Source organism: Semicossyphus pulcher, unplaced genomic scaffold, assembly GCF_022749685.1.
Source record: "Semicossyphus pulcher isolate SPU_LCO1_2020_fin unplaced genomic scaffold, fSemPul1.0.p SCAF_19, whole genome shotgun sequence".
In the NCBI taxonomy this organism is placed as follows: Eukaryota; Metazoa; Chordata; class Actinopteri; order Labriformes; family Labridae; genus Semicossyphus; species Semicossyphus pulcher.
In genome coordinates, this window is record NW_027211692.1 from 17,860,355 (window position 1) to 17,874,748 (window position 14,394).

A 14,394-nucleotide genomic window follows, 5' to 3' on the forward strand; every position below is an offset into this window, starting at 1 on the left:
TATTTCTGAGTGACTGAACTGAATTCATTTGCAGCACCCAGATAAGACGTTCGGCGCCTGTAAACTCATGTCTGGCCGTGAACGGAGCTATATTACCCTCCACGTGCACTTCACTGTTGCGTTGAGTTTTCGCTCTCTGGCGTCTGCGGGCGCGTAACTTTCAGAAGAAGGAACCTGGAGTTTTTGGGGGGGCATTTTGGCACAGGACGGGACAGCGTGTGCGCCAGGCGTCAGGCAGAGGAGTCAACAAGTGGCAGAGGAGGAGGGAGATTACGCAGAGCTGGAAGTTGCTGAATGGAAAGTTAGATCTGGCTTAAACTTTCTCGATCGCGAGGTATATTACTTAATCTTTTTTTAATACCCTAGGACATAGAAGAGAACACCATTTAACATCTTTTCTTACGCTCGAACGAGTTTGTCATCACCATGAGTGGACCGGTGTTTCTCCAGATGTGGATAGTTTTACTGTTGGGGACTATTACCGGGGTCGGAAGGGCGCAGGTCTCCACCGCCAAAGTGTTGAGGGGCAACATCAGGAGAGACGGTGAGATGGCTTTATTATTTCACTCACAGCTGCTGCTGTTTAAGTTGCTTGTTTCATCAGTGCTGAAAGGCTCTATAGAATACATTTACAAGCTTGTAGGAACATCTACTTAATCATAATTACTTTTTAAAATATTAAACGGTGTATTTGCTGTAGCTTATGAATTAATCCGTATTGGCCTGTAGGTTATAACGTTTAGATATTGCAGTGCCTTTAATGCATCTTTGGATCTACTTTCTGTCCTCTCTTAGCTGTGAAACTCATTAGAGATGATTAGTAAGAAATTTACTTGCAAATAGACATCATTTGTTTGTCAGTGTGACAGATGACTGGCATGGCTGGTTGTAGCGAGTGACCTGTTGACCCACTGATGTACAGCTTGTGGAAGAGAGAGAGAGAGAGAGAGAGAGAGAAGGCAGCAGCAGAGTGGAGACAGAAAGGAGACAAGTTAACAGGTTAAAGGAAGCTGTGTAGAGAAGTCTGCAGGATGACAAAGCTGCTCCACTTTCTCATATTTTGAAAACTGAATAAGTCTCTGACAACTGTTTGCTCGTAGGACTTCTATCACAGTAACAGCTACTTCATCGAATCTGAAGTCTTCAGATTCCCTGAGCCTCTTGCCTGTCTCGCTTCCTACAGGTGCGCCGTGCTTACTTTTCATTTGGCCCTGAGGCTAAAGTCACCGTGCAGGAGTACCTTTGATTATACACACACACATGCACACACACACACACACACACACATACAGCTGCAGGGTTGCTTTTGGCAGAGAAACATGAAAATACCACTGTATTAGGTTCTAACCTGGACGACTGCCCCTCAAGCCTGTTTCACCTCTCACTCCGGTGTGTGTGTGTATGTGTGTGTGTGTGTGTGTGTGTGTGTGTGTGTGTGTGTGTGTTTATAACAAAAGAAAAACATGGAAGGGGAGGCTGACCGTGACTCAAAGTCTACACTCCTACATTTCTGTGGCATTTGATCCCCGTCAAATTATTTTCTGTCACCACCTGTAACTGTTCCTGATGAATCCTTTTATAAACCAAACCTGGCGTGCGTGTGCTAAAGCAGCAGACTCAAACACACTTAGATGAGTAAACAAAGGAGTTTTGTTATTTTAACCTGAGTGTGCGGCATCCGCAGGTTTTGAGTGCAGGGTTGCGACCTGTCAGAAGCTCAACAGTCGCTGGGTCTTGTTCAGTCGCAACAAGAGCCTATAAAAATGATGTAGGGTGTCATAAAAGCCACCTCACAGAGTGACAGAGAAGACAGACAGGTGGGGAAAAGACAGGGCTTGTTTCAAAATAAAAGCTCAGGCTGGAAGAGGAGGACAGCTGCAGTAACTTGATTTGATTGAAAATACCTGCAGGACAGGATACAAAGTCTCGCTGAATGTGAGAAAAAAAAAGTATTAAGCATGAATGATCAGAAGAAGCACCAACATGCTTTTGTAATGCCTTGGAAAGTGGAGTTTTATGACATGTTCTAACAGCTTGTTCTGCAGAAAATCCCCTCTGTAGCTGTTACTAACAGAGACACATGGATCTTATTTATACAAACGCACTATTATCTTTTTCAGTAATGTGCAGTTTACCACTCTGGGAACATTCACAAAGCGACATGTTTCTGTCTTCATTTTCTACATGTTTGAGATCCTGATTAAAAAATATGCACTTCACCTCACGCTCTCCTTTATCACTTCAGCGTTGGAGCGCGTGTGCTCCTCAGTGTGTGTTTCAAAGCTGCAGCAGGCCTTGAATGAAGAATTTTTTATTATAAACACATACTTGAGGTTAATCGATGCGGTTAAATCTGAATAAAAGGAATAAACAGTCTCTGTGTTGCACATATCCCTGAGTTGTCTACACTTGCCATCTGTCAAATTAATCCAAACTATGGGAACACCCGGCGATGTTGTCAAGAAATGATTAGTTCCCAGAAAATGCCCCCAGACATTCGCTGGTTAACACCTTTGTGGTATAACTTTAGGTTGCAGCCTTAAAAGTATAAAGAGTTGCGCAATTTCGGATCATGTCATCGAGCTTTGAAGGTTGCGTAACTTTTTTTTGAACACTGTCACAAGGGGAGGGGAGCAGTCACTCACTGCAGATGCTCTGACAGAGCTGTCAGGCCGTCTCAACGCTCTGTTAATATCAAATCAGATTATGCCGTTATCAAAGTGAACTCTTTGATCTCTTGATGATCTTTCCGAGCACAAAGACTACACTTCCCTGTGATAGCTGCTGCCGAGACGGACAGGTTGTTAGATGTTGCGCAGGCTTTTAAAAGCTCTTCAATACGCTGCATGTGGAAGATTAGACCTTCAATTCAAACATGTAGGGCCTCTGCAACATTCAACCATCATCATACGTGTGTGTGTCTTAGCTCACTGCAAGGAATTCCCCCCGAGGTTTTTTCTCCCGTGTTTGTTCAGCGGCTTGCTCGTTACTTTTTCGCCTGCCATTAAAGTGTGTATTAAAGAGATTGTGGCGAGGGTGGGACGAGGGGGGCGGAGTGTATTGGTAGTAAGGGAAACAGAAAAAGACACATGTAAACACATAGAACAAAGTAAACACTGTTTGGCCTCTTGCCCTGAACGACTAATCATGAAGCTGAAGAGAAGAGATGACCCAGATAGAATAAAACGTATTTTCACAGACTATTGTGTGTGTGTGTGTGTGTGTTAGCAGCACTTGAGGGCAGGGAAATATGTACATGTGTGTGCAGGCACAGACAGAAACAAGCACACAGTAGTCGTTGCTGACACAGTGGTAAACTATCATCACCCTCACTAGTAAAACAACATCAATTGTAATTTGTTTGGGCTCGCCGTCTTCACGCCGTCTACACTCTGTGACACCATATTTCCTGGCTGCTTGACAGTTGCTTAATGACTCTGCTGCATTGATAACCGTTACCTTAAAATTGACATCATAACTCCGCCTCAGTTGTTGGTTAACTTGGCCGACCCTTTTGTTCCGGACAATCGCCGTGTCTCTGCATCTTTCATCCCCCTGGCACTGTAAGTGACGGCTGGCCTCAGTCATGAGGGGTACACGTCTACTGTTGTAAACGTTTATTGGCATTTAAAAGTCTAGACCCCGAATATATGACGTTCCCACTTTTTCAGATGTTTTTCAAAGGAAACAAACCCTGTCTCATATTTGGACCAAGTATGTGTCTCATGATACAGTATCAATTATTTTTTTAATGAAGTATTCTTAGTTAATCTCAATTTTTTTCAAACCTTGGTCGGAGGCATTGTTATTACAGGGCTGCACAATAAATTGCAATTTCACAATAGAGTATTCACAATAAAAACATCGTTAAAGTCTGAATTTATCGCATGAATACGATTTTTTTTTTTCATTTAAACAAGCTATGCTTTCTCCTTAAGCATGCTAAATTTTACCTATTGGATGGAGCCCTGGGTATAATGGCCATACTTTTACGCTATTATGATGCGATCAGTTGCAGCCCAAGCTAGCTATGAGCTACTCTCATATTAATAGGCGTCAATTTAGGTCGCTAAAAAGTCTGTTTGTTTGATCCGAATCAAAGACCAAATTGTTACAATGTTGCATTTTGTCTCAAGTTTGGTTTGTGTTCACACGGCAGCTTTTACTAGCGGACCAAAAGTTTTGATGCGCGAGGAAACTGCTTTCTGATTGGTCAGAATTTCCACGTGGGAAAAGTAAACTAAGAGAGCGAGCACACTCAACACAATCGCAGGCTTTAATGTCGGATTTTTTTCTTTTTACAAGCATTCGGGAAATTGTTTGGTCAGCCCATATTTCTGTTTCCTTGTCGCTCCCACACGTCTGTCCTCTACTCATCTTGCTGCCTGGCAGCTGTCTCTGCAAGTGTCAGCATCCGTTAACAACCCACCATGCACTTTCTATATTTGGTTCGGATCTTTCTTTCTTTCTTTCTCACCTGCAGTCAACAAGATTCTGGTCTGCTCGAAAGCGAACTGAGACGCCCGTTTTCAGGCAGACCAGAGTTTGTTTGTTTGGTCCGCACCAAAGTTCAAGATTGCTTTCACACCACCCACGAACCGACCGGACTGTCTGGATAAACGCACCAGGGTTCGGTTCAAACGGACGGTAAACACACACAGAGTTTCAGCCAATATGCACTCTGTAGTATTTGTTTATTTACCACACATCATAAAGTTATCGCGATTTTGAATAATGTAATAGCACATCGCAGAGTTTTACAAGAACATACTCGACACACTAAAGTTCTTGGGGAACATGATTGATTGCTGACTGTCTGGACTTCTATAAATGTTCAAAATCATTGTTGTTGTATCTTCACACTTACACACTGATGTCAAAAGGACGTGTGTCACTATATTGAGAGTACCAGGGAATGCAAGCAATACGCTGGAGATTTATCTGCACTGTTTCCCTTTTCTCCCTGTTGACTTTAAGATTAGCTTTAGTTATGCAATACGACTCACACTCTCACACACGCACCACTTACGCTTAAAAGTATGACAACATTAAGAAGTGGCTTGAAGAGAATGGCCATGCTTGCAGTGGTGTGATCAACTCTTTAGAGAAACAGAGCCTGCAAACATACAGTGTTTAATCGTCATGGCCTCTGTGCTAAACACAGAAAATAACTTCTATGGAGAGAAAGAAACATATTATCTTCTATAAAGGCTCCTGGCATACCTTCCTGCTTCCTCCTTTTCTTTATTCCAATAGTTCCTCTCTTATCTGTCGCCCTCCTCTCTCAGTGCTGTCTTATCAGTCTCTGCCTTGCCACATATCAGTCCATCTCCCCAGATCCTCCTCTTTCAATCTCTCCCTTTCTCATTTCTGCCTTTATCTCCCCCCCATCTGTTCATCTCCTTTTAATCAAAAGCCACTTCTACCTGTTGGCTCTGTGAGCAAATATAATGTGGCAAACAGTGTCACAGGCGGCACGCTCGCACAGAACAAAGCTGCCTGCTCAGGGATAATGCTTTTAGTCGACCTTTGTAATGCAGCAGACATTTAGAACCCTTTAGATATTATTTTCACTAGAAAAACAGACACAGAAATAGACAGGTAGGAACACAGTACTACTCACATATGCACATGCAGACAAAACATGGGTGCTCCCACACTCACAGCGTTGGTCATATCAGTGAGTGTGATGTCATCGGTCTTGACTCTGTGTGAGAACTCTATGTGGCCTTGTCTCTGATAACAAACTCACACACAGAAATAGTCACTCAAAAATGACTGGGTATCACAATGTAAAATGTGTAGCAAAAGAGGCAAATGTCCTCTTTCATAGAGAAGCATGAAGAAGCATCTTTACAAAACCTCACCTCAAGGTCCATGTAGTTTCTGTTTTTAGTTCAGTTAGTATCATGCAACTTCCCTTGTCAGTTGTTAAACCCAAGTGTAGATGTATGATTTTTTCTGAGCACTTAAAGACCAGACCAGACTAAAATGCTCTGCTTGAAATAATAAATTGTCTGATATGTTTTTTCTTCAAAATACATTTAATTACCTTGTAAAAATCCTCCCAAGGCATCTCCTCCTTCTCCTTCATATGCACATTTCCAACCGTCCCCTCCGTCTAGAAAACAAAACACGTCTCTGCTGTCGTTTAGTGCAAACTTAGCCAGCTTGAAATTCTGTAATTAGCAATAGTAACGTTAACGTTAGTAGTCAGTAGTGAGGTTGCAAAAATCACGATAACGGTTACAGCTGGCTCGCGCATCACCGAAGTGGTTGCCATAGGTTACACATAATGATATGCATAGCGTCACCCCGTCCATTAACGGGATCGGCTCCTTAGGTTTGTGATGTCTCAAACCTGCCAATCTGAAAACGTGTTGTTCAGCCTGTCCTTGGTACACTGCAGTTTAAAAGCAGACAGGCCCAGCCATGGAGATGACTGCTTATGTTGTCCCTGATATGTCTTGTAGCACATGAGAAACACCACATGGACATGTTTACAAGGTTAAACACTTGATTTTCACTTGAGGGGGGCTTTAAGCACTTCGACTTTTTCTTTTGTGGGTTTAGAAGTTGAGATTCAAAGCTCATTCAAGATTGTTAAAGCACTTTAAAGCCCTTGCATGCTAGGAATCATTCAGTAAGTGATTTGGATCTTTGGATCATATGACACAATCTGTCTTACCATAAAATCCAGAATATCGTCTGCATAAAGTTGCATTGAAATGTAAGAAGCATTTTGTTTTTTGGGGGTATCCCAGAAGGGAAAAAAGGTTTTCTTCAGTTCTTTATTGATAGAAACAAGTATACAAGTTATTTCAACACTATTTCAATTTATTTTCAAACACAAATGAATCAAAATACACACAGAAATTATAGCCTACCACCTGATTTTCGCCATGTTGGTAGGGGCTGCACTGGTTGTCATGACGGCGCATGTCTGTGACAAAGCTTTAGCTAGATTGTAGCGCCATCGTCTGTGTAAAATGCAATAAAATACCTCTCTCTTTTATACCGGTTAATTGGTCGCAGCAGTAGGATGCAGCCCCCCTTTTAGATGACAAAAAAATGGATTAAAAGGGCTTCTTATACACCGAAATATACAGTAATGTTATTATCTGAATATAAGCCAATTTGTAGCATTTTAAAAAATGTAAAGTCTTTAAAAAAAACCTCTAAAATGTTTTCTTACTCTGTGCTTTGAGGTGCAGGAGAACAAAGACAAGAACAAAGCTTTCAGCATTAGCAGAAGTCCAGGACACTCGGCAACATCATGACTGATTTAGAGACATGTGGGATCCAAATGTTTTGTGTCACCAGATTAAACACAGGGATGACAGCAGGGAGGAGTATCACTGGAAATCATGAGTCACACTCAGGACACCCGGACAGGGAACTTCTCCCCACCCACCCACCTCGTCTGACACACACTCAAACACAAACACAATTACAGGATCTCCCTTTCAAGGGTATCCCCTAATAAACACTTTCACTGCACATGCACACACACACACTTTTTGTGCAAGAATCGCATGTGCCAAAGTTACCCCACCCCTAAACATTTGGCAGACAGTCTTTTCCTCCCTTGCGCAGGGAAAATAGGGTGGTGACCACTTGGACGGTCTCAGTGAGTGCAAAAAAAAAAGAGAAGCAAAGACAGAGATGATGTCCTGGAAATTGAGTGGAGATAGATGTAGGCTCATATATGTGGCTATGCTGAGATTCTAGGAGGAGAGGGCAGCAGGGGAGGAGTGAAAGTTTAGAGGGGAGCTTAGAGGAGTTAGAGGGCACGGAGGAGAGGGACAGGGAGAAGGTGTGTTGAGAGAGATATGCCAAGTTAAAAAAGACCTGTCCCTCCACTTTTCTGCCCTGTCAGCTTGGAAGGAGAGATAGTAAGGCCGACGGCGAGCGAATGGACGGAGTATAAAAGAGGAGATGGAGGGAAGAGGGACTGATAGAGGAGAGGAGGAGGGGGGTGAGATAAGGTATTTTTGGAGAGGCTGAGAGGGTCGAGTGTAGTGCCAAGCATCAGCAGATTATCTGATCTCACTTTATGTTCAAAGGTTAAGCATAAAAGGAAGGCACAAGCAGGACTCTGTCAACATGCAGCGCCCTCACCACTGGGAGAGCTAAAGAAGGAATCTGGCTCTGCAGACTGGGAGGGTCAGACATGCACGCTGAGGTGAAGTGGAAACATAATTAAGCTTCCTCACCTCATGGCCTAAAAGTGAAAGTTTAAAAGAACAATGAATTCCTCAAGCTTATCCAAACATACAGACTATCCTCAAGAGGAAAGTTGCTGGATTCTTTCACAGGGATGTTACGACTCCAGTAACATCATCACTCGCTTTAATCCACCATGTGCAGGTTGCCTAGTTGCGTATGGTGGCAAATGTTAGCTGGTGTTTGCACCATGAAACAATACTTTGACATTTATGCTTATTTGCCTTGTTGCTGAAAGGTCAATCAATATCAGTTTGGTTTAATTAGTAATCGTTTAGTAACCAGTGAGATGGTCCTAATCTACCCTACGTGTTAGGGAACAGGCCGAGACACATGTTTGAAAAACCGCTTGCTCTGGTTCCTTTTCTGCAAGGTTTTGCATAATGGTAATTCATGTGAAGAGAAAGCGACACCATAAAGACAATCTCCTACACTCCACAGCAGTTTGCTCGCTTGCTGTTTGTCAGGTAGAGGTGTCATAAGCCCCTTTCACACATGCACTGCACTCCAAAACATTTCCTGACATTGTCCTGGTGGTGCATGCTGCAAATTTTCACCCAGCCTCCGAGTGAAATGGCCACAAGAAGTCTGGGTGAGCCGATGTGTGACTGCAAGCGAGTGGGCGGGCTGGTGACGTTTGTATCACAGACACATTAACGAGCTTAAGAGCAGCACCTAATAGGCTGATTAAAAACATCAGAGGTTGAAGAAGAAGGAAGGGCTTCTAGCTGTGAGGGTCGACACTGAAATTGTTCACGAGTTTGCAGGGAAGGGCAACCGGAGCACTACGCTGCTTCGTACTTCCGCAGCGTACTTCTTACGTCATCTCCTGCTTCACGACACCCCTCGACTGACAGGGGAAATCTTCCACTTTTCCTTCCAATATTAGACACGCACAGTAACAGCTCTCAGTGATTTGGTAGAAGGGCCAAGAAAGTCTGCTTGGGGTGGCAGTTGGGGGCGATTATTGGGGAAACTTGCCCCAGGAGACTGGGGTTCAAGTCCCGAGTAAAAGTCAGTCTGGTGTGACAAGAAAGAAAGTAAACACACTACAAAGTGAGCCGAGTTTCAGTTTTCAGCCACTTTTTAATGCAAACTTTGTGATTTTTCAGACTCATTTGTCTCCATTGATGTGTACTGTCTACTTTTGGCTATGCTAACTCAATTTACAAGCCAATAATGCTCTTAAGAAACTAAGCCGAGCTGGGGACACAGTGTACTGTAGAGGAGAATTAGAGAGCAGGGCTGAAAGGAAAGGAAGGGAGACAGATGTTTAGTCCTCGTGGAGTGTCGTCAGTCTTGTAGCTGAGCCATCCGACTGGCACGGTGGACGCAGATAACAGAGTAGCGGGGAAAAGGGAGGTGAAGGGTGCATGGACAGAGAGACAGGATGAGAGAGATGCAGGGAAGAAGAAAGAAAGTGATTAGGCCGGCGGATGAAAGAGAAGAGAAGATGAAATGAGGAACATGAAGGGAATAAAGAAGGAGTTTTTAGGGAGGATGGTAGTGAGATAAGAAGAGACAGAGAAAGGAGAATTAATGAACAGAAGTGGAAAAAAGTGGGAGAATAAACAAGTGGAAACTTATAATTGAAGAGAAAATGAGGGGTTGAACAAGGTAACGGAAAGAGGAGGAAGTGGAGGAGGGGAGGAGAGAGTCTGCCAATATGCGAGTTCAAGAAAAAGAGCTGACAAACAGGTTAACGAAAGAGCCAATGAGAGAGAGTGGAGAGAGAGAGAGAGAGAGAGAGCGAGAGAGGGATAACATGGGGCAAAGTGAGCGAGAGAGAGAGAGAGTGATGGATATGAAAAGAGACAGAGGAGAGGTGTGAAAGAGTGATAGAGGGTGCATGGCATCACAACAGAGAGGAATGGGAGTGGGAGGGAGGGAGCGTGCTGAATAAGCAGCGAAAGTGAAAAAAGAACAAGAGATTAAGGGATAAGAAGAGCAGAGAAGAAGAGAGGAAAGTTTGGACAGAGGGAGGGAGTTTGTGAACACACACGGGGAGCCTCCCCCCCCGATAGGCAGAGACACACTGATGAATAAGAACGAGGGATAACACGGGTGAGAAAATAAGAGCGCGTAAAAGAGAGTGCAGAGTTTTAAGGGAGTAGATTAGCTGGATTATTGAGCTCCTACCGCGTTCGCTCTCAGTCCCTGATAAACAAAGCTAACAGTAAATGTACGAGGAAAGTGCTCATCTTTTTGTGTGTAAAGGCAGAGGTATAGTAACGGTGTGTGTTTGAGTGGGCAAAGCTGAATGCAGTAACTAGAGATGATCAGATAACTTTTTTCCCCTCCCGATATCGATACCTTACTTGAGTGTTGGCCGATATCAACATGATGTTGTTTGTTATCATCAGACCATAATTTACCTTAAAACAGATGATTTTGGGGGTTAATCTGCTGTAGTATCCGATCGGTACATTCACTGACATACTCGCAGTTACCCGATATAACACATTTTAAACAGTATCGGAGGCCGATATCGATACTAGATACTTGATCTGTATCGGCACAACTGTAGCACTAGCATCTTCTTACTCCAGCAGAGCAGACGTGCCGCAGAGTGCGCCTACACCTGCAGCGCACACACAGCGTGAGGTCACGCTGATTAATGAACCTAAAAGTCCCCAACTTAAAATAACATGTGCACTTCTTTATATGTACATGAAAACACACTGTATTTTTTATATTGCAATAAATATCATGCCGCCCTGATACAAAGTGACTCCTAAAACAAATTACAAACACTGGGTGACAAATTAAAGGCAATAGCCACATTAATTTTCTTAGTAAGGTGTTGGGACCACTGCGAGCACCAGGGCAGCCTATAGTAAAAGAGCGGCCCACACCTCATATTTATACCTCCGGTGTGTAACAATGCCTTTGCAGTTGCAGCTGGTGTGTTAATTACATTGAAATCCCCTCAGGCAGGGTGTTGCATAGAAACAGGCTCAGGATCTCGGAGGGGATATGGAGGGAAATTAACAGGATGTCTAGTGCAGCTATTTGGGAGTTATTGAGATTAAGGTTGGATAATAACAAGCTTTATGAAAACTGTTGATGTAAAAGCTGCTGTTGGCTGGATGTTTTATGCTGTATCAAAAGGCAAGGTGCTTATTTGCTGAATTGCGAACCACATTTAACATCATCAACATGACCAATGTCTTACTACAAAAATTTTCCAACTTATTCAAACTAATCATAGCTGTGTTCCAGTCCTAACCCACGGGCTGCAGCCTCTGAAAGGAAGTGGTCTACGGAGGATGTGGCATTCATAGCCTGCGTAGAGCGTTAAAGCCGAGCTAAAATGAGACAGTCTCGTCTAAGGAGGATTTCCTGTTTGGGTCACCAGCTGTTCTCGCCCCTTACCCTAGCATCACCAAACACCGCTCCTGTCGCCTGGTAACAGGTTGCTAGCGGGCTAACTACTTATCATAACTAACATAATGTAACTTAACCTATTATTTTAAAGATAATTTCATTCGAGGGCCCTTTTGGTTTTTTTAAACATGTGTAACGTTAGCTATTCAATTTAGTTAAAACCAAAAACTTTTACATTTAAAGGGCCAGTATGGTCATTTTCAATCTCAGTCCTATTGTGCTATTATGGGGACCTAATGCCATTATGGGGGAAAGGAGGACACATTTGCTGGCCGCATCTGAATGACACTTCGAATTGGGACAGCCTTCGACGCGTCGCTGTGACGCAATCAGCCTTCAAATGCGGCCTTGGAATGCTGCAGCCCATGGTTTGGGACACAGCTCATGTTTGTCTGGTTGGCGGATTGACGGTAACTTGGACCATGGGTCAGCCTGTGACGATTTGTCTTTGCAAACTAAGATTTGTATCTGTCCAGAAGGAGAATAATCAACTGTAGCTGAGCTGCTTTTTAATAAATGTTCACGTCCTTAAGTGAAATCCTCAGGGACTAGTTTAACAGGAAGTAATTAGGCTCTGCTTGCATCATAGCAATTGAGTGAAGTAGTGCTAAACGAGTCAATTAGCTTCATTTTTATTCATGTTTTCCTTCATTCATTTAGCAAAAAATCTTCCTGACTCCAAGTGAAGTGACAGCATCCCCATGGAGAGATGTTTATCTTGATTTTTCTGAAAGATTAACAAATGGTGGAAGTTTGTTTAGCTCTATATCAGGCCGACAACACTAGCACTCTGCTACACTCACACCTAACTGCAGTATAAATCCAAGGAACCCTTCACAATAAGGAAGTAGTTTTATATTGACTGTTGTGTTCACTGCTGTTGCCTTCAATAGTTGCTGCTGCCGTTCATATGTCTTTTTTATTTTTTTATAAGCTCTACCTCCGACCTCGCATCCGCCAGCTCTGATCTCACTCTAGGTTTTCCCTGGGAGAGAAATTCCAGATTCTGAGAAAGTGTTTTGATGCCAGGGGGGTTTATGCTAGCAGGGCTAAGTGAGGGTGAGAACATGACAAATGTCAGAAATGACACTGCAGAATGATGAGAGCTGAAGCCGCTCTCACCCCGGGAGATCCGTCCCTGCTGAAGGAAAGAGATAAACACTCTGTGTATTTACGTTTTGTGTGTTTTATGTGTGTGTGTGTGTGTGTGTGTGAGGGAGCGGCAGAAAGAGAGAAATCCTCTAGTGCTCTGTGAGAGCTACGTCTTTGTTACTCTGACAATGGCGCTCTGACACAAATGAAAAAGAATCTTTTTTTTCCTCCTCTGTCAAACACTTTTATCTTTTCCTCTCCGACTGTCAGCGTTTCTCCCCGTATTTCCCTCTCTCTCTCTCTGATCCTCCATTTGTGTGTTTCAGCATTTCTCCCGCTGTCTCTCCATCTCTCTTCCTCTTTCTCTGTCTCTTCTCGTCTTCATTAGCTTCCCCTCTCCTGTTTTCATTTCATCATTTACTCTCAGAATTTGGTATCGGAGCAGCAGAGAGTGAAGGAAGGGTAGAGGCGTAGAGGAGAGAATACAAATACTGAGAGGAGAGAGTTAGGGAGGACCGGCGATAGGGGACATGGATAGGAGCACAAGCGAAAAGAGAAGGCATTGTTAGAGGGATATCAAAGAGGAAAAAAATGAGAAAAAAAAGACAGAATATAAAAGGAGAAGGGGAGAGAAATGGCAGGAGGACGGTGTTATGTGCTTCTGTGGAGCCTGCAGCAGGATAAGTGATCCCTGTGGTAGATAGAAGGTCAGAAACACACTGACAGGCAGACCACTGCTTAACCCTGCGCTCTCACCGCACACTCACACACACGCATGCTAACGCACACTCGCAGACAGCTGATGCGAGGCCTGCAGACCGAGAGCAGGACGGCTGTCAAAACATCAGCATCTGCTCAGCATCACACACGACGCTCAGAGCAACACGCGCACACACTCGTACATCCAAGCAAACGGCGTCCAAGCAGCCCTCAGAGGGATCAGGGCTGATATTTGATAAACTTGTGCTACCACAGCTGGGGCTTAGCTCGAACACACACACACACACACACACACGACACACGCAGAGCCTATTTTTCATGTAGTTATACGCTGAAACATAAAGTCACGGCGATGGAGAGGAAACAGAGTTAGTGTGCTGTTATTACATTAAAAGTTTATAACATATCGTTACAGTATACAGCCGTAGCTGTGCGTTTTATTCAGTGCACTTTTACGTGAACATCGATGTGTGTGTGTGTGTACGCGAATGCAGGGCTAATTGATTGTCCTCGTCAGCCCTGCTGTTCAGACTGCAGTAGCTGTCAGCAGGAGCCAACTGCTTCTCTAACAAGCCTTACAAACACACACACCCTTTTACACTCTCCCACAAGCACACACACACACATTATCCTATTAATGTAGAAACAGACGCATTAAATGCACACACACGCGGCCGCAGAGGCAGCTTAAGTAATCCATAAAATGCATGCGGTGGGATTGTGCCAGAGCTGTTATTTTTGACATTTGCAGGTTTGATTGACAGCAGTTGAGACATCCGAAGAATCTCCCGGCATTTCTCCAGTTTAAAGAAAGCTCGGCTCTTTAATCCGACCTTAAGCCAGAGATATACAACAAAGAATTACAGTACAGATACAGTGTGGAACAAGGAGGATAAGATGCAAATGCTATGCAACAATCCCTCAAGCCACACAAGCTGCAGACGCGCACACACACAGAGGGAGGATATT

At 43.7% G+C, this 14,394-nt stretch overlaps 1 protein-coding gene across 1 annotated transcript in view; it reads left to right on the forward strand.

Annotated features, from left to right (window-relative positions):
* The first annotated feature begins 256 nt into the window (after positions 1 to 256).
* pdgfd (platelet derived growth factor d) overlaps positions 257 to 14,394 on the forward strand; it is a 57,921-nt gene continuing 43,783 nt past the window's right edge. The window contains exon 1 of the mRNA XM_069668605.1: positions 257 to 544. Coding sequence (XP_069524706.1) covers positions 427 to 544 — 118 coding nt within the window. The 5' untranslated portion in view covers positions 257 to 426. The remainder of the gene's footprint in view (positions 545 to 14,394) is intronic.